Source organism: Colletes gigas, unplaced genomic scaffold, assembly GCF_013123115.1.
Source record: "Colletes gigas isolate AHSC1104 unplaced genomic scaffold, ASM1312311v1 Colletes_gigas_Sc00006, whole genome shotgun sequence".
Classification (NCBI taxonomy): Eukaryota; Metazoa; Arthropoda; class Insecta; order Hymenoptera; family Colletidae; genus Colletes; species Colletes gigas.
This window is the reverse complement of record NW_025106635.1, coordinates 1,266,791-1,291,261: the sequence shown is the minus strand read 5'-3', so window position 1 is coordinate 1,291,261 and position 24,471 is coordinate 1,266,791. Positions and strand designations below refer to the sequence as shown.

The window sequence follows — 24,471 nt, the reverse complement described above, 5'->3', positions numbered from 1 at the left end:
TTTCTGATCGATCGTTAATCGTTCTCTAGTTCTTTGGAAGCTAGAAACAATATTAATACACGTGCAATCGTTACATCGATGATGCATTGTCGTCTCATCGTAGAACAATTATACGCGAATGACGTTACGGTTATTGATGGACAATTACTATATTTCGTATGTTTCATCGAATGCGAACATCAAGAGTAACAGCGTTACGGTACGGTATATAGAAAAGGAGATTCGTTACAAGGTTTTCGTTTATATCTCGTTAACGCTTCCCCTTCTCTATCTCGTTGAATCTTCATGAAATTTTTTATTCTCGCTATAACCGAACGCATAGAAGCGAGACTGCGATACGATTCAACGAGGTGGTAAAATCCAACGACGAAGATCAGCGAACGGCATTGAAGTTTATTTACCGTGTGAACGTTAAAGCGTATGCATCGTATATCTACGTATTCTTACATTTCATTTTAGAAATCTTATCGCAACTGCCGATAGATTGAAACCGAAAAAAATCATTTTCAATCTTTTTATCTGACGACGGGGTTATCGACGAAGGACGAACTCGTTGTTGTGAAACGCGGAACAGAGACGATCGTTTTTCATTGTATCGCGATGCATTTAGCTTCGTAACGAGAATATAATCATAATCGTTATGCCTACATAACGATAACCATTTATAGAGGTTAGGAAAAGTCTAAAAGACTCGCAAGATGATGAAGAGTTCCAAGCCTCGTAAGACTTTGAATTCGATTTTTTCGTCGCGATGATTTCAACGTGGACGATTGTGCTCGGTCGTTGTTGAAATCTCAGTTATTTGTAATGATCGCGTTACGCGGTAAGAGGAATAATAGATAGGAGTCTTGATTGGACCAATCCTTTCCCGGTGATAGAGAAAACGATACTCGGAGATAGACGTGAAAACGTGAACAGTGGTTGGCTACGTTGTTACATCCTCTCGGGGATCATAGTATAAACTTTTATGTTTCGTTACGTAATTATCGATCGAGCCTGAGAGAGAAAAGATAAAGGAAAAGCAAGCGCAAGAGAACGTGCCGCGAGCAGACGATAGATGGGGTGAAGGGACGAAGGATCGGTAGTGGATAAACGCGGGATAGGCGGCAGGTTATCGGGCGCAATGCATTTCAGTTTTAAAAGGAACGTTGCGAGTGGTTCGGGCAGCAGAGGGACCCTCGGGGGTGAAAGTCTTACGTCAGAGACATGCATCTTATTATGCTGGACAACGGTTGTGCGACTCACGCAACGAAACGGGTTCTATACTCCCACGGAAAATGTAAGAACGTACGGCGCGCCTCTGCCTCGGATTATTTTCTTGCCGCTGCGCCACGCCACGCCACGCACCGGTCGTTCCGTTTCGCTGTTCTTTGCCACCTGCCTTTAACCTGTTACTTCGTTCTTTGAAAACGCTTCCGCGATGGCTACGCAACGAGCTTGCCCGTTCTCTGTCCGCGCGAACTTGCTTTTCCCTTTCGTCCCTGCAATCTTCGAATTACGACTATTACAGCACGCAACGACGAATATCGACCGCTAACAGATACACATCCTTATCGATCCCCTTTTGTGATCACAGCGTTACAAGTTATCTTTACTTATTTCAGCTTTTTATAACCTACAAAGTTTCGAAATTGAAATACGACTATTACAGCACGCAACGACGAATATCGACCGCTAACAGATACAGATTCTTATCGATCCCCTTTGTGATCAACGTTGCAAGTTATCTTTACTTATTTTAGCTTTTTATAACCTACAAAGTTTCGAAATTGAAATACGACTATTACAGCATGGCAACGACGAATATCGACCGCTACCAGATACAGATTATTCTCGGTAATATCGATCCCTTTTGCGATCAGCGTTACCTTTACTTATTTTAGCTTTTCATAACCTGCAAAGTTTCGAAATTGAAATACGACTTGTAGGTAAGAAAATGGCCGCCATTGTGCGCTTGTTCTCCTTTTTTTATCATTCCGATACACGGAAGAATTTGCTGAGGTTAAATTTTGTTACGCTGACTGGTAGCTCGAGTGCGTTGTGAAAGAACCTCGTTCCGGTTGACGGGTCGTTTCCGGTTGATTCTCGTCGCTATATCATTACGAGACCGCTATACGATGAACCCATATCGATTCTTCGAAACGCGTATCACTGCTGATTATGTTCCAAGCGTGCCATGTGCGATTCGCGACGTTTTTTTTTCGATTTTCTTACCGACCACGTTGCTTATGTTATATTCATCGCGCGATCGTACCGATTTTCGTTCTGCTCGACGCGTGTATCGCGATTCAGCCTTGTCGCGTCGTAACGTCGTTTAATAAATGTGTGCGAATTGGCGCGACTCGAATTGTATAATACATATCGAGCGCGCGGAACGATATACATACTAACAATATAAGTACCTTCGAAACGATTTTTAAACCGTTTAAAATATTGGCCCAATTTTAGGTGTCGTCGTTAATATTCTACCACGATTTAGCAGTGTATTTTAATTCGAAACGTTCATACATTTACTTCTATTTCAGGAAACGAACGCTAATATTAAAAGTAAAAGGTTGGAACGCAAAAAGTTACGGAAGATGTGAAAAAATAAAGAGAGACTCGTTGGCTGTGGAATTCAGAGTCGGTATACCGTGGCACACCCAATAGTAAAATATTACGCGTAACTTAGAATGTACACGCGGCGTATGCAACGTATTATTAAGATGAAGCCTATCGATCCTCGCCGGTTCTTTACGATCACTTCAAACGGGAGCAACAGAAAAAAAAAGAAAAAAAATGGCGACGAAAATGGGAATGGTCTGCAACTTGTCTACATTTAATTTCAAACGAAGATTCAAGACCGACGATACATGTTATTAGTCGTTGAGCATCTCTTCTTAATAGCAAGAAGAGAAAGTTATACTTGCAGGCGCTTAAACTCGAGAATTATAAAAACGAAAAAATTATCAGTAAGGACCTAAAAAAAAAAAATACGTTTTTTACAATGGAATGAATAATTTTTATTTTACAGGTTGAACACGAGAATGAAAAGGTGTCAAGATTAAATAATGGTCAAGCAGATGCGTCATAGATCTGACAAAAAGATTACTTAAAACACCGTCAGATGTATCGTAATTTCGCATTGGGGAAAAATGTGATATCGGATAAGACAAAGGACCGTTCGATAAACGAACGTACACACTTGTACGATAAGTGTCCGTTATAGTCGTTATCGGTTCAGGATTTCGTTCGAATTCTGTCTCACTAGCGCGTTAAGAGTTCTTGTTTATATTGCTTGGCGCAAACATGCCGTAGAAAAATGTTGTAAAAAGTGCGTACGCGATCGCGAAAGAAGGTGGTTAACCGGGAATAGGATGCGTTCCAAATGTCACCGGCTTTCTGGCTGCATTCGTGCAAAGGTCTTTCGGGATCTCGTTGTGAGTATGTGCACGCTACATAGATACATAAATGTATGTATGCATTATCGTTTATTCCGCGAGAAACCCGGTGTTTTCTTTCCGTTCTGCCGGATACGAAACACATGCTCGAGAATTCGTAGCAGTTGCGTCATCGATCGCGTCGATCTACGTTAAATTAAATTGAAAAACTAGTTCTTTTTATGATTAAAATTAGATAATTTTCTTGTGATTTTAGATGCGACATATTGGACGATACGACGAACATTTAAAGTGGCAATTACAAAATGAAAGACACGATTCTATAACGGGTAGTAGGTCAACGAGATAGCAGGCTGTTGTTTATGGCTCGAGGCAAGGTTCTATACCGGATAAGCGAGCATTTACTTCCGGCGGCCCCGGCTTCCTTAATCTTTTCTATCTCTCTCTTTCTTTATCCCGTTTTTTTAAAGAATTGAGGCGTTGGATGGACCATCCTGCCTTCCGAGGTTTCCTGTTTTCTCATTCGAAGTTACAATTCCGTTGTAGAGCCACGAACAGAGTGTTATAGATTGAATTTGCTCGTAGATTGCGAATAACTTTTGCCCAACACCGGTCTCGTTTCTCACTCGATCGGCTGCGGTCGTTGTGTCACCGGGGACGCATGCTCGACACGCAGAACTCGAGGAAAAGACGTAATACTTTCTTCCGGAGTGGTTCGACTCGAATAGTTTCGTTTCATCGAGAGCAGCGATCGTTACGTAAAGTCTAAGGAGCACTCCATACGCGTGAAATTGCAATTCTTTGGTCGGACGATAAAAAGTCGTGCAACAGCGCCGTTATCGCCTCAGACAGTCGTATTTCACGCTAGAAAGACGACAAAGCAGAAGATTCCGAAATTTACGAGTTCCATATTTACCAAAGAGGGAGAAAGGTCTTCGTTTTGTCTCGTATCACCGAAAGAGATAATAAATCTTTAAACTGCCACGTGAACAAAGTTTCATTCGAACGAAAAAAAATAGAAAAAACGAAAGTCTTTGTTAAACTCCACGTTTTCGATAAAATAGACGCAGTCGAGAAAGTTTAAGAAATCTCGTACCGAGAGCCATGGGTCGGATAGAAAATTCAATTATTCGTGAAAGTGGATGCACGCGATCAAAATTTGAATCAAACTTTATTCCCAAGTGTCCATCGATTCGTACAAAATTTCTCACGAAGCTTCTTTTTATCAGGTATTCGTATATTTGGAAGAATTGGAGTTGCATAAAAAATCGAGAGCAACGACACGATAACATCAACACCCTGGATGAGCTACGCGAACGAATAACAAACATATGTGAAATAATAACACGCACCTATATCGGGTAGCGCTAATTCCAGCTGGTCATCGACATTGCCTCGTTGCAAAACGTGATTTTTTAAAATAAAACTAGGTAGGAACGTAGCAAAGATAGTCTGAGAATATAGAAAAAAAAAAATTGTATAATTTGTTTTTTTTAGAGCCGTGTGTATTCGCTGTAGAAATTGGAGAAGGACGATGACGTTAGTCGAAAAATTAGAATAACGTAATATTAACCCATTGATCTGGTTCTTTTTTTTCGGTACGTCCGCGCTGCGTAACCAGCACGATCTCGTTAACCGGTCATAAAAGTTGCATGTGCAGTTTGAGAAACGTTAGTCGGGGGGGGGGGGCCCAGTCGCGCGCGAGCCTTTATCGACGTTGCATTACAGGAGACGCACGTGTAGGGCATGTTTGAAGTAACGCAAGTGTCGCGCGTAACGCAGCTAAATATAATCGAGAAAGAAAAAGAAGAACCTCCCGCCTAGAAACGCGTGCGTTATAACGCTTAAACTATCCACTTCTGCTCGCATTCGTTTCGTAGCGCAACGCTTTAACGTGCATTAGGTCCCCGACCGCGAGGAGTGCAGCTCGCCAGTGCGTTCGCGATGCGTCGCGTTTCGCGTTTCGCGTTCTGTCCACATTTATCCCTCTCTCTCTCCCGAGAGAGAAAGAGAGATCTTCTCTCTGATCGTGTCTGTCTGTCGTCTGGTATCATCCGTCGTCACGAGCCTTAATCGCGATATCCTCTTCCGACGAACACGTGATTTCGCTTGTTTACCGATTTTTCGGGAAAAAAAATCTTCCGTTCCAGGGTGTTGCGTCATCGTGAACGTTCTCAGTGAATTAGTTAGTGAATATTTATTTTATAATGATATCTTCGACGCGTGTATGAAAACAGTATCCATTTTTTTTTTTACCGCGAATCCGTGAATCGAATCGATCAGGGAATAGCTAACAATTTGCTTGTTTATGCAAGCCGCCACGTGACTCAACCTGTCATACGTTTTCGTGAATCATACGATTTCTATCGTGATCGATCGATCGAGATTTTGCACAGTCAGATGAATAATGCTAATAAAAAAACGCAGAGACTCTAATCTGCAGTGAGTTTCTACTTCAAGAGGGCATGATTAATTCATAGAAATTTTAATTCTGGCTAAAAATTACTATGCAGCATCGCGAAGAGAAACGCTAGAGAGAGGGCTTAATTTTATCGGTTAAAGCTTGAAAAAATTCCACATTTATTTTGGAGGATTTATAACGCCTATTGTTGGAACGGTACCATAAACGCGATTAAATTTTCACGCGAGGCAGACGTGTCTTATTTTTGTCGTGGTACGGTACGGTGCACCGTTTGCTCGGTTGTGCAATATGTGTGTACGCAATATAATACGGATATAATTGTTTGACGCCGTTGTATAATGCGGCTTCCAGCGTGAATCCAGTCACGACTGGAACGTCGTCGCACAAACACCGGAGTGTCGTTCATTTTCTCGGTTCTCTGTTTCGCGATTAAAAAACCCACCGTGTACGGTCCGCCAGCTGCTATCGAGCACATACCTGCCCCGAACGGTGCAACGCGGTATAATTGGACAATTAACCTTGAAACAATAACGCGATTCCATCTGTACGGTTCGCGTACGCTCGAAATGCGTTGCTTCGGACATCGGTGCTTCGTGGCACGCGAGTCTACGGTGACGACACCGTACAGAACGATTAATAATTCGCGAATACGTTATCTCGTCGTAAACGGTGCCGTCTATATTTAGGTATATGTAATCGTTCGTCACTTTGTACCTTGCACGTACACGCAAAAACGAATTTTCCGCGATAGAAAGAAAAAAACGTGTGCGTGATCGTCGCGACACAATGGACGATCGTGACTGCAAGGACTTTACATCAGTATCGTTTCAACGAAGCTACATCGAAACAGATATCGCTATCTTTTCAACTAATCTCGTTTCATTTTTGGTCTTTTGTCGTTTCTACCAAAAGAATTTTAAAATAAGAGCTTCGAAAATTGTAGAGAGGCCTGTAGAAAAAGTCTCTGCGTTACTATTTGCGTGAAACTCTGGTAACTGATGGATATTTTGCAGAGACGAGGAAAAAGACGCGTAAAACTGTAGAACCGAATGCGACGAGAGAATTTACGGAAAATGGAAACGCGATAAATCGTAAAATTAGAACACACAAGTTGAACGATAATCGCCGGTGAGAATTGTTTACGTAACGGCGCCGCGACCGCTCCCGAAACGCTCGTTTCATCCGGCCAAACCGTAGTCAAATCGCGCGCTCGTCCACGCAAGATACATTCGTATCGTTTCAACTCAACTGTATCTTATTTTCACACCAAAAGAAATCTTCATAGACAGAAATTATTATTCTCGATCGACCGTGACCGTAGCTTGTTCCCTGAGAGTCTCGATAATTCCTCTACTTTGGATCGAATACGGATGAATCGAACGAGTTTTCGATGCGTCGAGGATCGTGTAAAAAACAATAATTTTGAAAGATAGGAACGAAACACATGTTTGTCGGATCGACGGAAGTGCACAACGGTTCGAAACAGCTATTTTCAGAGCCTTTTCGATCCCCGGTTTCGAGCAGAGTTTGATATTCTCTGTTTATTTCGAGAGAGACGCGTAAACATCGCGAGTCTCGATCAGTTTGTTGTTTTCACGGTGAATCGGTGAACGCGATGAGGAAACCAGTGACACGGTAGTTTTAGCGCGACAGTGGTAATTACTGGAGGATAGTAATAAAGTAGACGACGAGTTACGGATATCCGTGTAAACAATTCGGTGGGTTACGTTCTATCCGAGACAGAGATTATGGACGTCTCGTAGAGTCGTTCGAGCGTGAAATTTATCGGTTGGTCGATCGTTGGCGCGAAAAATGGAAGAAGCGAGGCACGCGTGGTCTTCTCTAAAGTCGGTCAGAAAATTATCGTCGTCGAAAGCTAACGGCAACGGTAACGACAACTCCACGGCGATCTGGTACGACGTTCCGGCGCCTGTGATAATACACTGTCACGAGTTTCCCGACATAAACGAGGCCGATAAACCGAAACTCTCCATCGTCGACGATGAACGACTCTATGAAAACAATCAGGAGATCGCGAAGATAGAATCTCGCGAAAAGGAGGGCTCGGAGGACGAAGAAGAAGAGTCGAGGGAACGAAAACTTCACAAGAACACCGTGGAACTGACCGCGGTCACGTCGGTGGAAACTGACGACGACGGACTGCCCACGATCAGCTTCAGTTTCTTGCACGCCAACGAGAAGAACGAAATGGCGACTACAAACGTGGAAGAGACACCAGCGACAGTCGACAGAGACTCGTCTGAAGAGGATCGGTTGTACGACTTTCCTAAGAATTCCTACGTTCGCGACGAGAACGAAACCGACGTCGAGAAAGTCGTCGAAATGGAAACGAAAATGGAAGTGGAATCCAACGAGACGACAGAGTCTGTTGGCAAAACGGACGACGAGAAGCAAGTCGACTCGACGATCACGAAGATCGATTTACCTGTTGAAAGAAAGGACCGACGGAACGATCGAGCGATACGATCGGCGAGATCGTTGAGACCTGGACGGAAAACCTACGGAGTGTCTGAGAGCGACGGATACGACGCGGGGATCGGTTCGATGTCGGGATCTTATTCGGATCCTGAATGCTCGAACGACGTTGTGCCTCGTCGCAGCAGACATCCTCAGGTAGAATCGCCTGCTTTGATATCCCGACACTACGATACTTTTTATTATTTACGTCTCCCTGTTCTTTCCATCTCAACCACGGGAGCCCCAAAATTTAATGTAAGAAAAGTTCGATATCAGGATCTGTATAAAATAAACTGTAGCGTATCTCTGCTCACGGCAAAAGCCACTACAGTTCTGTACCCTGATAGAAAACCAGGGTCGTGAGGGCACCCTTGACAGTACGATCCTCCTTTAAGAGGGGGAGGCGCGCCAAGGAGAAGCACATGGCCTGCTTCAGGCCATGAAGGCCTTGATTTCTACATTTCTAACATTAACTACTCGCTCGATTCAATTTCGTTTCGTGTTTGGATATCAAAGCAAAGCAATCGTATCGACGACGATCTATCGCGTGCTCGATCTGCGTTGCAGTTGCAGAAGCATCGATTAGGGAAAGCATGGGACAAGATGAGAAGCTGGCTGCGCGACGAAACCTCCAAGATCAACGAGGTCGTGAACAAGCACGCGAGGTTGCAGGCTGTGGGCGCTCTCGCCGAGGAGACGCAACTCCCGAGGATTTCCAAGAGGAAAACCGCCGCCTCCTACGATCTAACCACCGCTAGGACGCAGGAGTCGGGATCGATCACCAGGATCGAAGAGTTCGGTCTGACTTCCGTCACGGAAGAGAACGCGATCTCTTCTCCGGAACGTAGCAGCGTTTCTATGAAGGACGCGGAGAACGATTCGAGTAAATTGGGAGAAATTGCGAACGGTTCTGAGGATGTTTTTGACGGTGAAACTAAGAAACGAGTCGCTACGGTCTCTCAGAGTATGGACAAGTTGTGTTCCGACACGGAGAACGAGGAGGCGGACGATGCAACCGTAGAGATCGAGACCAGGGATCATGCTCGAAAAGCTGGTTTGATTAAGAAGAGAATGCTGGGGTCAATCAGAGGGTTAATGGCCTCCACTCATCTGCTACACGTTCACGAGACTGAAGAGGTATATTGTTCTATTTCGCTTCGTGAAACGTTTCCTTTTGTTGCACCAGTTGCGACTAATTACGCTAAATGTCGGGAAACTAATCAAATTCTTTTTCTACGACGCTTGCTCGACTGTGCAACTGTTTGTTAACTTGCCAGAGACACCGAACATGGATTGGAAAACCTTTTTCTAAAATCTCGTGACAATCGGAGTATTAGATCGTTAGGGTTTGGTAGAGCCCTTTTTTACGCGTTTCTAAGGATGTTTAGAGGACTGTACACACCAAGTACAGGCACAGCACGGGCAGTAAATACAAATACTGTTCGAAGCAACGATCAAAGCATGGAAAGTGTGGGAAAGTTGAGCGGAGAAAATAACCGATCTTTGTTCCTCGTTGCTCTTTCGCGCGTACCTGTTCCTTTTTTTACGTATCGTCGTTTGCGTTCGATGTATGTACGAAGTCCTGTGGAAGATTACCGTAGAAATGTTACAACTAGGCTTTGAAATAATTTTAAAAGATGCACGTTTGCTCTGTGAAAGAATAGAGTGAATTTAGGATCAAGTTCAGTTTCTTATTTCTTGACAGAAAGTCAGCGACTCGGAATTTATCCTTGTTAGCGTCGTAATACTTGGTGAGATACATTTTCGAAAACGAAAATATCGTCTAGCTTACTTTCGTTTTGACAAGACTTTTGGCACTTGGCCCGTTTGGCTATCCGCTGACGTTAATTTATCTCCGAACGATTTAGGGATCCGCGATAGCGATGGGATTGATTCAACCCTCGACCAATGAATAAAACTGTGAGTAGTTCCAAGGCTACGTAAATGGTGAAATGAATGACGGTGGAGAAAGGCGGTTCGTAGAACGGGGAGTGATTGCATTTGTTTGACGTTTGTATCTGAAATCGATTAAGATCTCTGTAATCCGTGAAATATCACCACAAACAAGGTGTATCAGTAGACCTTACACCTTATGGACTTTCGTGACTCACTCTGATTACCATACTTGAAAATATGACAGTAGAAATTTTCGGAGAAAAAAAAACAATAAGCGGATAAATTCGACAAAATTAAAACATTACAAATCGACCTGGAAAAATTATTTTCAGTCGCAGGGGTCAATTACAATCATTTTTGGTGAATAGACATACCCCAGAATTCTTACGCACTTTCGAGAAAAAAATTCGAGAAGATGCGAAAATTTCGACAAAATTAAAAAATTTCAAATCCTTCTAAAAAAATTACCTTTAGTTGCAGGGGATAATTACAATCATTTTTGGTGAATAGACATACTCTCGAAATCCTAACCAGTTTCGAGAAAAAAATTCGAGAAGGTGCGAAAATTACGACAAAATTACAAAATTTCAAATCCTTCTAAAAAAATTATTTTTGATTCCGGGGTTCCATTACAATCATTTGTGCTGAATAGACATACCCTCGAAATCCTAACCAGTTTCGAGGAAAAAATTCGAGAAGATACGAAAATTACGACAAAATTACAAAATTTCAAATCCTTCTAAAAAAATTATTTTTGATTCCGGGGGTCCATTACAATCATTTTTACTGAATAGACATACCCTCGAAATCCTACGCACTTTCGAGAAAAAAATTCGAGAAGATCGAGAATTTTTCGACAAAATTAAAAAATTTCAAATCCTTCTAAAAAAATTATTTTCAGTTGCAGGCGTCAATTTCAATCATTTTTGGTGAATAGACATACCCCCGAATTCCTACACACTTTCGAGAAAAAAATTCGGGAATATGCGAAATTTTTCGACAAAATTAAAAAATTTCAAATCCTTCCAAAAAAATTATTTTTAGTTTCAGGGGTTAATTACAATCATTTTTGGTCAATAGACATACCCCCGAATTCCTACGCACTTTCGAGAAAAAAATTCCTTACCGAAAACAGAATTTCTGGCCAAAAATGGCACCCCGAAATGTCATGCGAATCTTCAAAACGCCATAACTTCTGAACGGATTGGACGATTTTCATTTTTAAAAATGCAAACTACGCGTATTTTAGTGGAGAATATGTAAAAATTCCAAAAATATTTGAAAAGTTGCTCCTTCAACCCGTAAAATGAGAAAAACCTTATAAAAATGGTTCAATTTTCACACGTCCATAACTCCTACAATAGCGAATGGATCTCATTGAAATTTAATCTGGAAGTAGAGCTCATGGATACCTTCAAAAGAGTATTAAACAACTTTTCTGTACAGCGTCAAACAAAGTTGTTAAAAATCAAAAACGAATTTTCCGAAAAATCGACAGGGGGTTGGTGCCTAAATTTTTCGGTGTAAAAAAAAAATTTCAAATCGTTTTAAAAAAATTATTTTCGGTTGCTGGGGTCAATTGCAATCATTTTTGGTGAATACACATACCCCCAAATTCCTACGCACTTTCGAGAAAAAAATTCCTTACCGAAAACAGAATTTCTGGCCAGAAATGATTCTTGGAAATTTCATTCAAATGTTTAAAAAATCATAACTTCCGAACGAATTGGAGGATCTTAATGTTTCGAAATGCAAACAACGCGTATTTTGGCGAAGCATATATAGAAATTCTAAGAATGTTAGCTCGAAAGAGCATCGTTCCCATCGCTGATCCACGAAAGAGGACCGAATTCAGGCTGTGTCATTGGCATTTGTTTTCTCCGTTCGCGGTCGCGTATTGGATGTTCGCCCGCGCGCGAAAGGTGCGAGATGTAATCGTAGAAATGGTTGGATCGTGTGGAAAATTTAGCTTAGAAAAAGAAAGCAGAGGTAACGATGCCTTTTCATGGCAGGGGATCGTGCGAGAGTCGAGATATACAGTACGCGCATTAATAGATGGTTACGGTGACAGAGCCCGCGACCTCCACGATTTCACCGTGTCGCGTGAACCTACGTTGAGGAAGTCGAGGAAGGTAAAAGGGAAAGGAAGATCCGTTTACATTCTGTAGTACACCTGACAACGATCTTCAAACCAGGGCCGTGCCTAGATATCTCCTCTCTCGGTCCAATAAATAACAATTTCAATCGTGCAAACTACTTTGCAGAACAATTTTTAGCGGAACTATGGAAATTTCGCATGTAAAATACTTGGATATAGGAGCTACATGCATATGTATATGATTGCACGCCACCTGTTGCACACGATAGCCCCATTTGTTCTGCGACCGTAATAATAGCCAACGCGTTCCAATAAACCTTTTACCTCTCATAGTTCTCGACAAAACTACATCGATCCTCTCGTATCAGGATTTATCAAAGATCAATTTGTTGGTGTAGAAACTTCCGCGGGACAGTTGGATTTTTAGGGAGAACTCTGTTGTCGAAGGAGATGGATCGCAAGAAAGTTGATCTTTCTCCGTGCGATACTTAATTAATCTCTCTCGCGCAATGGCGGCCACGCTAATATTAAAAGGAGGTAGACGAATAACCAGACTAGCTTCTTTGGAATTACGAAAGTAGAAAACGATAGATTTTTAGTTTTACGTTTTCACTCGTATCGTTTTCCTTTTACGAACGCTTAGGTAATATTTCTGTATCGATGTAGAATCGTACAAGGTAGTTTAACATTTCCATCCCCCCATGCAAAGTGACATTTTACAAAGAGCACTACGTTTAACGCCTAGAAAGAGTTCCAGTGTAATTAAATCCGGCTGGTCGGAATGAGAATATCGCAAAAATGATTTAATCGTCGAACGGAAAACCCGTCGAGCCAGAAGTTTACGAAAGGCACCAGGAAGGTTGATTCGGGCGTAACACCGGTCGTAAATGACATTTTCGATATATTTTCTTCGATCAGGTTGTTATCGGGCAAAAATATTTCGAGACGTCGTATATCCGACGAACGGAGTAAAAATTGACAATTTTTCGTCCGTCGATGACCGGTTTATTTTATCAAGAAATATACCGGTTCCGATTTCCATTTTACGTATTTACAATTAACAGTCACGCTGCTTCGTGGAGACACATATTTCTCGACCCTTTCCACTGCACTGGCCTCATATTTACAATGAAATATCACTAAATTGTTAGATCTCGATATCTTGTTCAACAGTCTAATTTAGACTTTGCTTACGATGACATTTTCGTATGCTGAGGTATTGCATAAAACCCGCAAAATGGACAAGTTTCGTAAGCGTACGCAAACACTCGTGTACACCCGCATAATTGAAATGTAAACTTTATCTAACGACTTGAAATGAAAGTATAGAGAAACATCCGACGTTGAAAGTATCCTTTAAATATAAAAAATAATGAATTTTATTTAGAAAACAAGCTTTATTCAGTTGTTTTGTAATAACCTTGAAATTTGTACTTGTCGGTACTTTCTACATACTAACATTACCGTCGTGAAAGTTGTTGAAGCTCAAGTTGTATACATGTATGCAACAAACAAATGATTCGCATTCGCTATCGAAATGGACGTGAAATTGCCGTGGATAAATATGAAAGTAACGTGTCATTGCTCGTTTCACGGCTGTTTGGACAAAATTATTCCATAATATTGAATCATAGGCACACATGGCGATAATAAATTAAGAACTCTCTGTATTATATTCTACAGCGATCTATCTTCGTTCGAAACGATGTTCGATCACCGCGTAATAAGCGTTTCCCCTTGGTTTTAGAGGATCGTTGTTATAGAAACGTTTGTAGTCGTTATTCATTGCTGTTATTATTATTATTTAACGATGGACAAGTTTACGACTAGTTTCGAATCGGTAGTTTGGCCGTGCTTTCTTGTAACTTTCGAGACTACGGGAAGAAATGTAATCGCGCGCGAGAAAGTGCATCGTTAAAGAATCGTTTACATGCGCGAGACGGGGGTCCACGTTCTCGTGGTAAATTGGATTTTGGCTATTCCGTTGGGCAGCTTCCGTGTATCGTGAAACTAAAACTAAACGCAACAGCGTTTATTAGCGTATCTTCTCTGACGTTCAAAAAATTGTAAGTTTTACTCGTGCAGAGCGAGGAGACTTCGACGCGCGAGTGAAACGGAAGCTATTCACCGTGAATTACTTTTTTCGTCGGGGCCCCCGGAAGTGTACGCGGACGGCACCGGCGAAAGAAATTGCCATAATTCAACCGCAGGACATCAGAAATGTTGCATCCCGCGATCCACGATGCGTGGTTACCGCTATTTTCTGCGCTCCCTTCGAGTACCGGGATCGTTCGACCGTAGAGGCAAAACGAGCAGAATCAATCGGTATTACTTTTTTGCTTGCAGGGAGGACAAGGGGGATTCGAAGACGTTCGAAGGTTCGTGAAACAGGGCGGTGATTTCTGCAAGGAATTGGCATCGATCCTCCACGAAAGGTATTCCATTGATCGAATGTTTATTGCAAGGGACTGGGATGAGTAAAAGATTCGGTTGTCCAGGGACTTCTTGTTTAATTTTGTATTTCAGAGCGGAGCTGGAAGCAACGTATGCCAAAGGTCTCAGCAAACTGAGCAACAAATTGACGAAGGCGTGTTCTAAGGATCAAGGTATACCGAGAGTTGTCGATCTAAAAGAAGTTGAGACGACGGTTGTTGGCCCTCGCGGCTTATCGATCGTGCTATAAAATCCGGGGGGCGTAAGAAAATGTAGTTTTTGAGCGCGGCTGGTCTTTCGTAACGCAGGTGGCAATAGCAGCGGAGGTGTGAACGAGGCATGGAGATGCGTCGGCGAGGAAATGGAGGCTGCGGCTGAAGCCCATAGAGTGTGGGGTATCACGCTCGGCGAACAGCTTGCCAAACCTCTTCGAGTAAGATCCTATTTACTTACCTTCGATCGTTACTCCATCATCCAACGACAGCTAAAGTCCCTCGTTGCTCTTCGTTCTACCCATAACCGACATTAACACTACATTGCCCAAGGGAAGTCATTTTGACTGCTTTTTAATTTCAATTAGAAAGACAATTATGTATACAATGACACACAATTTCTTAGAATTTTGTCACGTTTTGTACAACGTATAAATGCGTTTATTAATCATTGTAGTTACCTGTAGTTATATATATATATATACCGAAAATGAAGGAGGGAGGAGGTAACTACAATGATTAATAAACGCATTTATATGTTGAACAAAAAGTATATATATATATATTTAAAATTAATTTTTGATATTAGGTTTTAATATTATGAATTTAGGGCGCAAAAGAAATAAAATAAACAACTTGTTGGAACAAGTATCACTGCATAAAGATGACTGCTTTTGGGCAATATAGGTATATACTAAGTTAACACTCGTTCCTGCAACTCCCTCCATAGTCGCAATTATTACAACATTGAGTATAACAATTTCAAATATCGACTCGTGAACGTGATAGGTGGGCTACCATTAGTGCTTAGTTCCTTAACATCCACCACTAAAAAGAATACTGTGGGGTCCCATAGCTTCCATTCTCAATATCCTGGTGTCCAAGAATCCGAAGAAAGATATTAGCTTGTATCTGTTGAACAGTATCTAGAAGAGTTAAAGAGGGGTGTTTTGCGTGCTGCGTAGGTAGGAGTAGCGGAAGCTCAAGGACGTTCGAGGAAATCCGTGGAGAATTCCGTGGACAAGGCGGGGAAGTCGCTTCACGAGTGGCGTAATGTCGCGACGAAAAGTAAAAAGCAAAGTTTCGCTTGCGCGCGAGAAAACGAGAGGCTGCAGGATATGGCGAGGCTGCAGTCGATCAGCCAGAGCCAGCAGAGCAATAACAAATCGTCGAACCACCATATGACGGAGAAGGAGGCGAGCAAGCTCGAGGCGAGGAGGAGAAAGGCCGAGGACTCGTCACGTAGGGCGGACACGGAGTTTTACACGGTGAGCGTGAGAGCCGAGAGAGCGAGGCTCGAGTACGAAAGCACAGTGAGAAAAGGGGCGAAACAGATGGAGCTACTCGAGGAGGAACGATTGAGCGCTCTCAAGGACCTCGCGAACGTTTACCTGGCGCACCTGCAAGCTCTCGCTCCCCGTCTGCAACAGGTAACGGCTCCTTTCGTCCACGGACCTCCTCGTTGCTACAGTTTACCCTCTTTTGCAGAGTGCAGACCGTTTGGCAGCCCCTGTGCGTAATTGCAACGTGTCCCAAGACATCGAGATCTTGAAGAACCTTATACGCAGAGTCGAGAACAACGACGGGTGCAGTTTCGAGCAACTGTTGCCGGACTTTTACGCGGAACACGTTACCCTGGCGATGAACAGGGAACGTAGGAAACAGGCGTTGGTCAGAGTTCTTCATTTGATCAGACAGGACCTGGAACGAGAGAGACGCGGAAGGGAGGGACTAGAGACGCTTCATAGGGCTTTCATCGCGACGCCCGCATTCGCGGCGGACGAGAGTACGCAGAATGTTACCGACAAACTGCATCATGTAGGTCTTCTCGTTAAATCTCGACTCGCTATTCCGTACAACGAATCTCAGAAAATATACATACGTTTCTCTTTCTTTTCTTTATCGTTTTTAGATGCGTTCCATGTTACTTTACTTGGAGGCGGCGAGGTATAAGGTCGGAGGAACGTTGGCGGAAGTGGAAGGCAGCAAACGAGGGAAACATCCCTTGGCGGAGCATATTTTAGTTTCTAGAGACAAGCAAGGCCTGCAGCAAAGTGTCCTTAAGGTAGTTTTAAAACGGTAGCGTTTTTTGTAGGATAAGTAAAATGGTTTCTCTTGCAGGTTCCTTCTTGGGCGAAGAACGAATCGTTTGAATTTCAGGACGACGAAGATGAAATTGAAGTTCACCTTGCGAAGGATCACGAGACCGAGAGCCGTCACTGGACCGATCGAACGGCCGGTGACGGGAACTCGGAGAATCCTCCCGATGAAGACGATTTTAGCGATTTTGACGAGTTCAGTAGTCATTCGGAAGACAATAATAATCAAGACGTTGACGCTGTCGTGACACCGAATAAAACAGACGGGACGGAACAGTGCAGAGCGATTTATCAGTACTCGGCTAATCTGAACGACGAACTTAGTTTAAGCCCCGGAGACTTAATAACGGTACATCAGAAGCAACCGGATGGTTGGTGGATAGGCGAGTGTCGAGGACGAACTGGAATATTTCCGGCCACGTACGTGCAACTTATTCACTGATTCGTCCAACCATTTTTCCCTTTTAACATTCAAAAATGGATGTATCGGTGTCTATGTTCTTTGGAAAGAAACGACGATACAAAATTGCAATTGAAATTTCAAACGAAAAATATATATATAGAATATAATTGAAATTATTGAAATTGAAATAAATACATAGAATTGCAATTGAAATTTCAAATTAAAAATATAGAATTGCAATTGAAATTTCAAACGAAAAATATAAAATAACAATTGAAATTTCAAACGAAAAATATAGAATTGCAATTTCAAACGAAAACTATAAAATTGCAATTGAAATTCAAACGAAAAATATAGAATTGCAATTGAAATTTCAAACGAAAAAAAGTAGAATTGCAATTAAAATTTCAAACGACAAATATAGAATTGCAATTGAAATTTCAAACAAAAAATATACATAGAATTGCAATTGAAATGTACCGGTTGAATAACGGTGAAAGATTAAGATCGAGTAGATCGAGAAACTACCAAAGCACGCTTGAATCGAAAGTGTTTGACACGTTTTTTATAAACGTCTGTTAATTTTGACTGCTTAGGGTTCAAATTTTCTGTTGAAATTAACGCGTGGCGTTGAAAACTTGTTCGCCACAATGATCGTCGAGGGATCTAGAATTATAATTTGGGGAAATGAAAAGAGAATCGGTTGGTAAACAGATATTTATTTACGTGCCTATTTACATTGTTGAAGTGCCAATAATAGCATATGTTAAGACTATGCAAACCAGACAATAACAAGGAAAATTCAATATATTCGATATGATGGTGAATTTCAATCTGAAAAATATTTATACGACCAAGTACTGTTTCCTGACTTTATGATCCATGTATTATAATTTATAACAAATGTATAGTATTGATATAAGCTAGACATATCGTGATACGATATAACATTGTGTCTATTTTAATGAAACATTTCGTCAAAGTCACTACGATATAACGTAAGAGTAACGGAATGATCGATGAGAAGAAGTATAGGAAAATCGATACACTTTTCTGATATTTCGCAGATTATTTGCTTGCATAGCTAACGCGAATGGAATTAAATGCTGTAAAATGTACATAACACGTTCGCTTTTTGGAATCCAATTGTAAATAGCACTTGAAAGACGTTAATAATTTAAGCATTGCATGTAATAATAATTAAAAGTGCAGAACGTTTATTTATAAATCAATAATACACATATTATTAATTCGTTGGTAAACATCAATCGTGGAGCTCGTTTTCATGGTCCTTCTCCAACTGAGTTATTACTTCGTCGATAATACGACTATTGTTAACTAAAAAAAGTATAAAAAACATCGCTCATGACAAAATCTTACAAGTTTCCATTTTTTTTTTTTTTTTCGACGTGTTACTACTAATTGTAACTTACTACAAAATGGTACAGTGTTGGAAGTGGCGACAAAGAACGTTCCACGCTGAGGATGATTTATTGCATTTATCCCCATCTCGGTACAAACACTTTTATTGCAAGCCTCTTTTCCTATTCCTATTAAGTTTCGATACGATAAGTCCCAATGATGTGCCCAAAAAGTGCAATTGTGTTTGATGTCCGATATCAATGATTCCGTCAAATAAACGTACGAACGTCCATGACTACATATAGACTTATTAATTACTGAAAAGACATTGGTACTTCGTTGGGACATAAAATCATAATTTAAAATATATATATCGCATTATATCGTCTCCTAATCGACTTTTCTTTCTCGTACGTTTCCACATATAGTAGACTCTCGTATAACGCGATTCCTCGTTGTAGGAAACGGTTAACGTATTAATCGTATTATACGAGAGTCCAACTATGCACGAATACCGCTTAGTGTATCATCATTTCTGTTTTCGGAATTTTACTCTCTTACAGCCCTGTTCGCGACGATGTGACACGACCTTGGCTACTTACCTCGAAGAGGAATTGGTAAATATTCAAAATATGACGAATCTGTTTTTATGCAGCCAGGTTGACTTTTGCCGCCATTCGGGTAGAAATCAACGTGACCTGATAAAAGTGTTTGTAACGTAAAAAATGGTATTACGAACTATGTGTAAAGTATAACTGACCAGTAGGCTCTGGTAAACCTAATCCAATCTCAGATAGCAATTTGCCATTGGTGTGTATTATATCGACGAACGATGCATCCGACTTGTGAAGTTTCACAGTTGAATCTGCATTTTTGAAACATGGCTGTGCAGGGTCTAATCCAGTTATCCTTTCAACCTTCCATTTGCTCTGTCTTTTTTTCAATTCCTTTGCAGCAAAACCACAAATATGTGCTCCAAGACTATGACCCACTAAATGTAAAGGTCCCCAATTATTGGCATTGGAATTACTTTGAGCGATTGTTACGTTCTCTATATGCTCTAAAAATCTATATAAAAGAATCCATTTTACAGGGCAGCTCATATAGTTGGTGCAATGGTTATGAAATTGTATTAAATAGACCTTGCAATTTGATATCCCACCACTCTTGTATTAACTGCAGCTTTGTAGTAATTCCAAGTGTTACCACCGGTACCCCAGTCCACAACTATAATGTTAACATCATTCTGAAACATAAACAAATACTGTTTACTTTTTAAAGATGCATAGAGTTTCTAACTTTCTTTAAAAAACAGAGAACTTATAACATTGACTTACCCATCGTAGAAACGATTGTTCTAGATTGCTAATCCATGATTCTTGTCCATGCGATAAGAAACCATGGACTATCATGATCGTACCACGTTCGATTGCAAAGTCTGCCCACTCTAAACCAAATTGTTTGCCTACCATTACTTGAACACGTTGCGGTTGTTTTCTTGAGGATAAAAAAAAATGAACGTCCAAAGCGTTTGTCCCATTCGGTTTGCTCATAAAAAACCATTCCAACGTTGTGGCTAATGTTTTCCCCAAACCAAAGCAATCGACTTGGTCCGATTTAGATTCAGAACGAGTATCTATAAAACTCGACGAATTTGAGACCGTAAAGAGAAAGTCTGTGAAATTGTTACTGCGGTAAGACGAATTTTTATTAACAAAGTCCAAACTTGTATTCGCATTTTCGTTATTCTTAAAAACATGATTATGTGCACTAATAAGCAACGTCAGCTGAATTAATATTATTATCGGTGATACCATTTTTCATATAAAAATTTTTAATCACACCGGTAAACAACTTTATGTTTGAATCTCCAATAGATGTTTATAGTAAATAGTTGAAGTCATGACCTAATGATTACACACATTCCATCATTACTAACTTCAAGTGGAACGATATTTCGAAATAATTTATCTACTTAAATATCAAATAATTGAATAGTATTTATATATTAAAGGTTTTGCTATGAACAAATCAATTGCTACTTTCTATGGTTAATTTATTTTCGTCTCAAATATATTTAACAATGCATTTTCGAATATTAGTCATAATCAAACACTGTGTACAATACACAATACAACAGAAAATATAAGTCAATGTATGAGTTCTGAATTTATATTATACATATAAAATTTTTATTAGACCTATTTATGCATTATAGTATAACACGATAATTTGCTTTTATATAAATGCTTCGACATTGCAGTTTATATATTCAACTTCTGCTTCTTCCGATTTCGTTTCCTGTCTTTCTGTTTCTTCTACGAATAAAACGACAAATTAGTATTTTTTATTATCAGATAACAACGCAAAGAAAGCATATATCTTACCGTTGTTTGTTCAAAGTTCACTTGATTAGGCATATTTTTGCTACCTCCTTGAAAACTACTAAAATCCACATCTGTGTAATCAAACTTTTTCGATGGCATCAAACCTTCTTTCTCCAACCCTTTACATATGCGTCGTTTTTCGAGTTTTTTTCTTTGCCTATGAATAAATTTTCAAGTCATTAACATTTAATTTAACAGTTAGTTAATTTTATGAAAGAAATTAGTAAATAACTTCAGTGTTCTTACCGGAAATTAAAAGTATCGTTTGGAACTTGGCTCTGAATCCTTGCCAAGCTTTCTTGTGCCTTTTGTTCGTCCTTTAAACTTTCTGATTTGTGTTCTTTTTTTACTTTTTGAGCAATTTCAGTCGCTAACAATGGATCTGGCGTCAATAAGTTATCATTAATTTTTTCTCGTTCTTTATTTTGTTTCTTAATATTGGAATTTCGTTTTCTTTTTCGTCCAGGCATTTGACCCAAAGTAACTTGCGGTGGTTTCTTCGGCGATGTTATTACAATATCGTCTTCGTTAATTTGAGCGACTTCTTTAAAGTGTTGGTAAACTCTTTTTTTACTTTCAATTATCTCCAGTGGTTCATTTTTAACATCTTTCTTGAGATCTTCTTCCTGCTTCTGTCTTTCCCTTTCTCGTGCTTCTTCAGCCGCTACCATAGGTATAACGCGTTTGTATCGTTCAAACGGGCTAACGAAAACTAACTTTTTCTTTCTAACATTTTTCTGTCCATCTATGGTTGTTTCCTCGTCCTCTGATGTAACCGGGCTGTCGAATACCGTTACTGTATGTTTCACAAGAGTGTCCATGATCGATGTTTCCGATCCATTATCATTTAACAAACACGGTAAATCGGCTCTTGCTTCCATGCCGCTCGGAATGTCATGAGGAGCATACATCCACGCTTCTATATTTGTAATATGATTTCTTTGAGTTAATCTTTGCCTGAGATCTTCGAGAACTGGTTTAATGAGCGGTTGTTCTCTAGCTTTTAATATTATCTTGTGCAACTTTAACAAGTTTTGTCGTACCAAAGGGGGAATAGGGTTGCAGCAAGCTAGAATCCCTTGCATTTCACGTGGTAACGTTTCAGCTATGTTTAAAATCATATGATTTGGCAAAACATAAGCGGTACTGTCATCTTCCACTCTGGCGGTCTGATCCCTCCATTTATGCAATTCTCTTAAAGCGTACAATTGTTTATTGTTAAACATTTTTTTACTCTTTCTGTACATGTTCAGGTAGTTATTTTCGGTCCACACTGGTTTCACATAAACTTGCTTGCATATGTCCGTACTTCTGTCGTAAACGGCTTTCAAGATATTCGATTGTCCGCCAGCAATGTCTATCAAAGCGTTTTTTAAAATGTTCTTTATGTACAATAAATAATGCGTGTCCTCTCTAGCATACTTTTTAAGCTCGTCCGGTAGTGGTCTTATACGCCAATCGGCCAACTGGAAATGTTTGTTGGGATCTATATTGCAATATTGTTTCAATAAATATGCTAAGCTCAAATACGGTAAATTCAAGTGTTTTGCGGCTTGATGCGTGTCGAACATGTTTACTATGTACAAAGACAAGTCTCTCTGGAGCCATTGTATATCTAAATCGGCTCCGTGAAATACTTTTAGGATCTTACGGTTAGTAAAAATTTCATTCAGTTCGTGTAATTCGGATCGCAACGACAAGGTATCTATCAAATAATCGGTGTCCTCCGTTGAAATTTGCATCAAACAAGTTATTCCTTGAAAGCTTCTATAGGAATGATGTTCCAAATCTATGGCAATTTCCTTATACTGTTTTAGATCTGCTAGCAGTAATTTAATGTCGTCTACATTTTCGATAATTATTAACGGCGTATCTTCCAAAGACTTATAATGCTTTATTAGATTAGATTTCTTTAATTGATCGTCGGGAGGCACGAACATATCCAACTCATATTCGTACGGATGACTAAACGCCCCGCCGTTTTCGTCCTCTTCCAAATAAATAGCTAACGGTTTTAAAGAATTTGGTTTGTCCTTGATTCTAGGACACCAAGGTTTCGAACCGTTATCGATTTTATCCTTAAACGTTAGCTGTGGTCTCTGAATATTTTTACCGGTCAGTAAGCGTAAAGGTTGCATACCATCCGAAACCTCGGACGGTCTACGTATTTGTTCGTTCCAACTGCTATTTAGTGTTTGCTGTTTTGTATGGGATACCACTAATTCTATTTCAGAGTCTTTTGTAATACCAGATTCTTTGTCCATCAATGCATTCTGTAATAGACAATATTCTGCATGTTTATATGGAAAAAAAATTATAGACAATTTTTAAAAAAAACCTTACAGCTCTATCCAAAAGTATATCATTCATTTCCAACAGGAGGTCAAATTTTTCCTCGACATCGCGATGCAAAATATTATTTCTAATTCCCACTGTTCCAAACATGTGTTGCATGGCATTTAATAGCAGTTTAATATTATCATCTTTGGCGATAAGAAAACTGGGAAAGCACGAATAGTAGTTAAAATTTGATCCAATTGGTAAATTATTGGCAGCTTTAATCCCAGATCTTATAGCTCCAAACGCGTGCTAAAACAAATGATTATTTAACATGTATTTTTTTAATTTAGCTCAAAGACGAGTTTTAAACGTTCATAATTTTGGCAAGTTCGCTCGTACCTGAATGTAATCATCGAAATTTGAATATCCAGGTACGATTTGGCTAACCTCTTGCCTCTCATTTTCTTGCGTTACATTGTCGTCCGATGTCTGGCAATTGCCACTCCAATCTTCCGTAGGATCCATATCGATCAATAATCGTAAATCGTGCTTTTGCTTTCGCTCGATATTAGTCGTTATTGCATTACCAACACGAACGCATTACTAATAAAATATTGTTTTGTACGCTCCTTGAAGAACGTAACCTATAATATCCACGTTGCATACGTAAATAGTTTATTTATGTACGATCAATGAACGAGCACGAAAATAGTACGTAGAGTTATTTTTTAACGATAAAAATATGTATTTGTTACGCGTTATTTATATTATACCATCGACTTACGCAGAAGGTATTTTTTACCACTTTTTTTTATCAAAGAAAATTAAAAGCTGCGTCAATATTGAAATACGATGCGATTAACGTTGTGTTTGTATTCCGGATATTTCTTTTAAGGTTTTTCCTTTTTTTGTTTGGCATCAAAACACTCGATACGATACAAAGAAAAGAAATACGTAAGAATAGAATAATCGTGTAATAGTCGCATTTAAAGGGCGCGTATTGCTCAGTGTGTAGATAGTG

The 24,471-nt window shown here is 40.1% G+C and overlaps 3 protein-coding genes across 6 annotated transcripts; 1 reads left to right on the top strand and 2 right to left on the bottom strand.

Moving 5' to 3' along the window:
* The first annotated feature begins 4,719 nt into the window (after window positions 1-4,719).
* Window positions 4,720-18,689, top strand: LOC122395685. Its single transcript, XM_043393474.1, has 11 exons — window positions 4,720-4,810; window positions 4,878-8,436; window positions 8,848-9,417; window positions 14,621-14,709; window positions 14,801-14,880; window positions 15,016-15,140; window positions 15,885-16,349; window positions 16,408-16,737; window positions 16,832-16,984; window positions 17,041-17,571; window positions 17,879-18,689. Exons 2-10 carry the CDS (start codon window positions 7,615-7,617, stop codon window positions 17,458-17,460), a joined length of 3,054 nt encoding a protein of 1,017 aa, XP_043249409.1. The 5' UTR covers window positions 4,720-4,810; window positions 4,878-7,614; the 3' UTR covers window positions 17,461-17,571; window positions 17,879-18,689.
* On the bottom strand, window positions 18,625-20,689 carry LOC122395686 (pancreatic triacylglycerol lipase-like). Of its 3 annotated transcripts, XM_043393477.1 has the most exons (6): window positions 20,121-20,689; window positions 19,926-20,029; window positions 19,544-19,851; window positions 19,386-19,481; window positions 18,855-19,100; window positions 18,625-18,759 (listed from the first exon to the last, which is right to left on the bottom strand). In XM_043393477.1, exons 1-6 carry the CDS (start codon window positions 20,598-20,600, stop codon window positions 18,686-18,688), a joined length of 1,308 nt encoding a protein of 435 aa, XP_043249412.1. In that variant the 5' UTR covers window positions 20,601-20,689; the 3' UTR covers window positions 18,625-18,685. The 3 variants fall into 3 exon arrangements, with proteins under 3 accessions (XP_043249412.1, XP_043249410.1, XP_043249411.1); XM_043393475.1 differs by lacking the exon at window positions 18,625-18,759 and having other exon boundaries at window positions 18,760-19,100; window positions 19,926-20,047; XM_043393476.1 differs by lacking the exon at window positions 18,625-18,759 and having other exon boundaries at window positions 18,760-19,100.
* A 163-nt stretch (window positions 20,690-20,852) lies between these two features.
* Window positions 20,853-24,403, bottom strand: LOC122395554 (exosome component 10). Of its 2 annotated transcripts, XM_043393217.1 has the most exons (6): window positions 24,235-24,403; window positions 23,850-24,094; window positions 23,514-23,759; window positions 21,417-23,443; window positions 21,171-21,327; window positions 20,853-21,101 (listed from the first exon to the last, which is right to left on the bottom strand). In XM_043393217.1, the coding sequence occupies exons 2-6, from the start codon at window positions 23,973-23,975 to the stop codon at window positions 21,048-21,050; spliced, it is 2,610 nt and encodes an 869-aa protein (XP_043249152.1). In that variant the 5' UTR covers window positions 23,976-24,094; window positions 24,235-24,403; the 3' UTR covers window positions 20,853-21,047. The 2 variants fall into 2 exon arrangements, with proteins under 2 accessions (XP_043249152.1, XP_043249153.1); XM_043393218.1 differs by having other exon boundaries at window positions 23,850-24,403.
* Window positions 24,404-24,471: the final 68 nt, after the last annotated feature.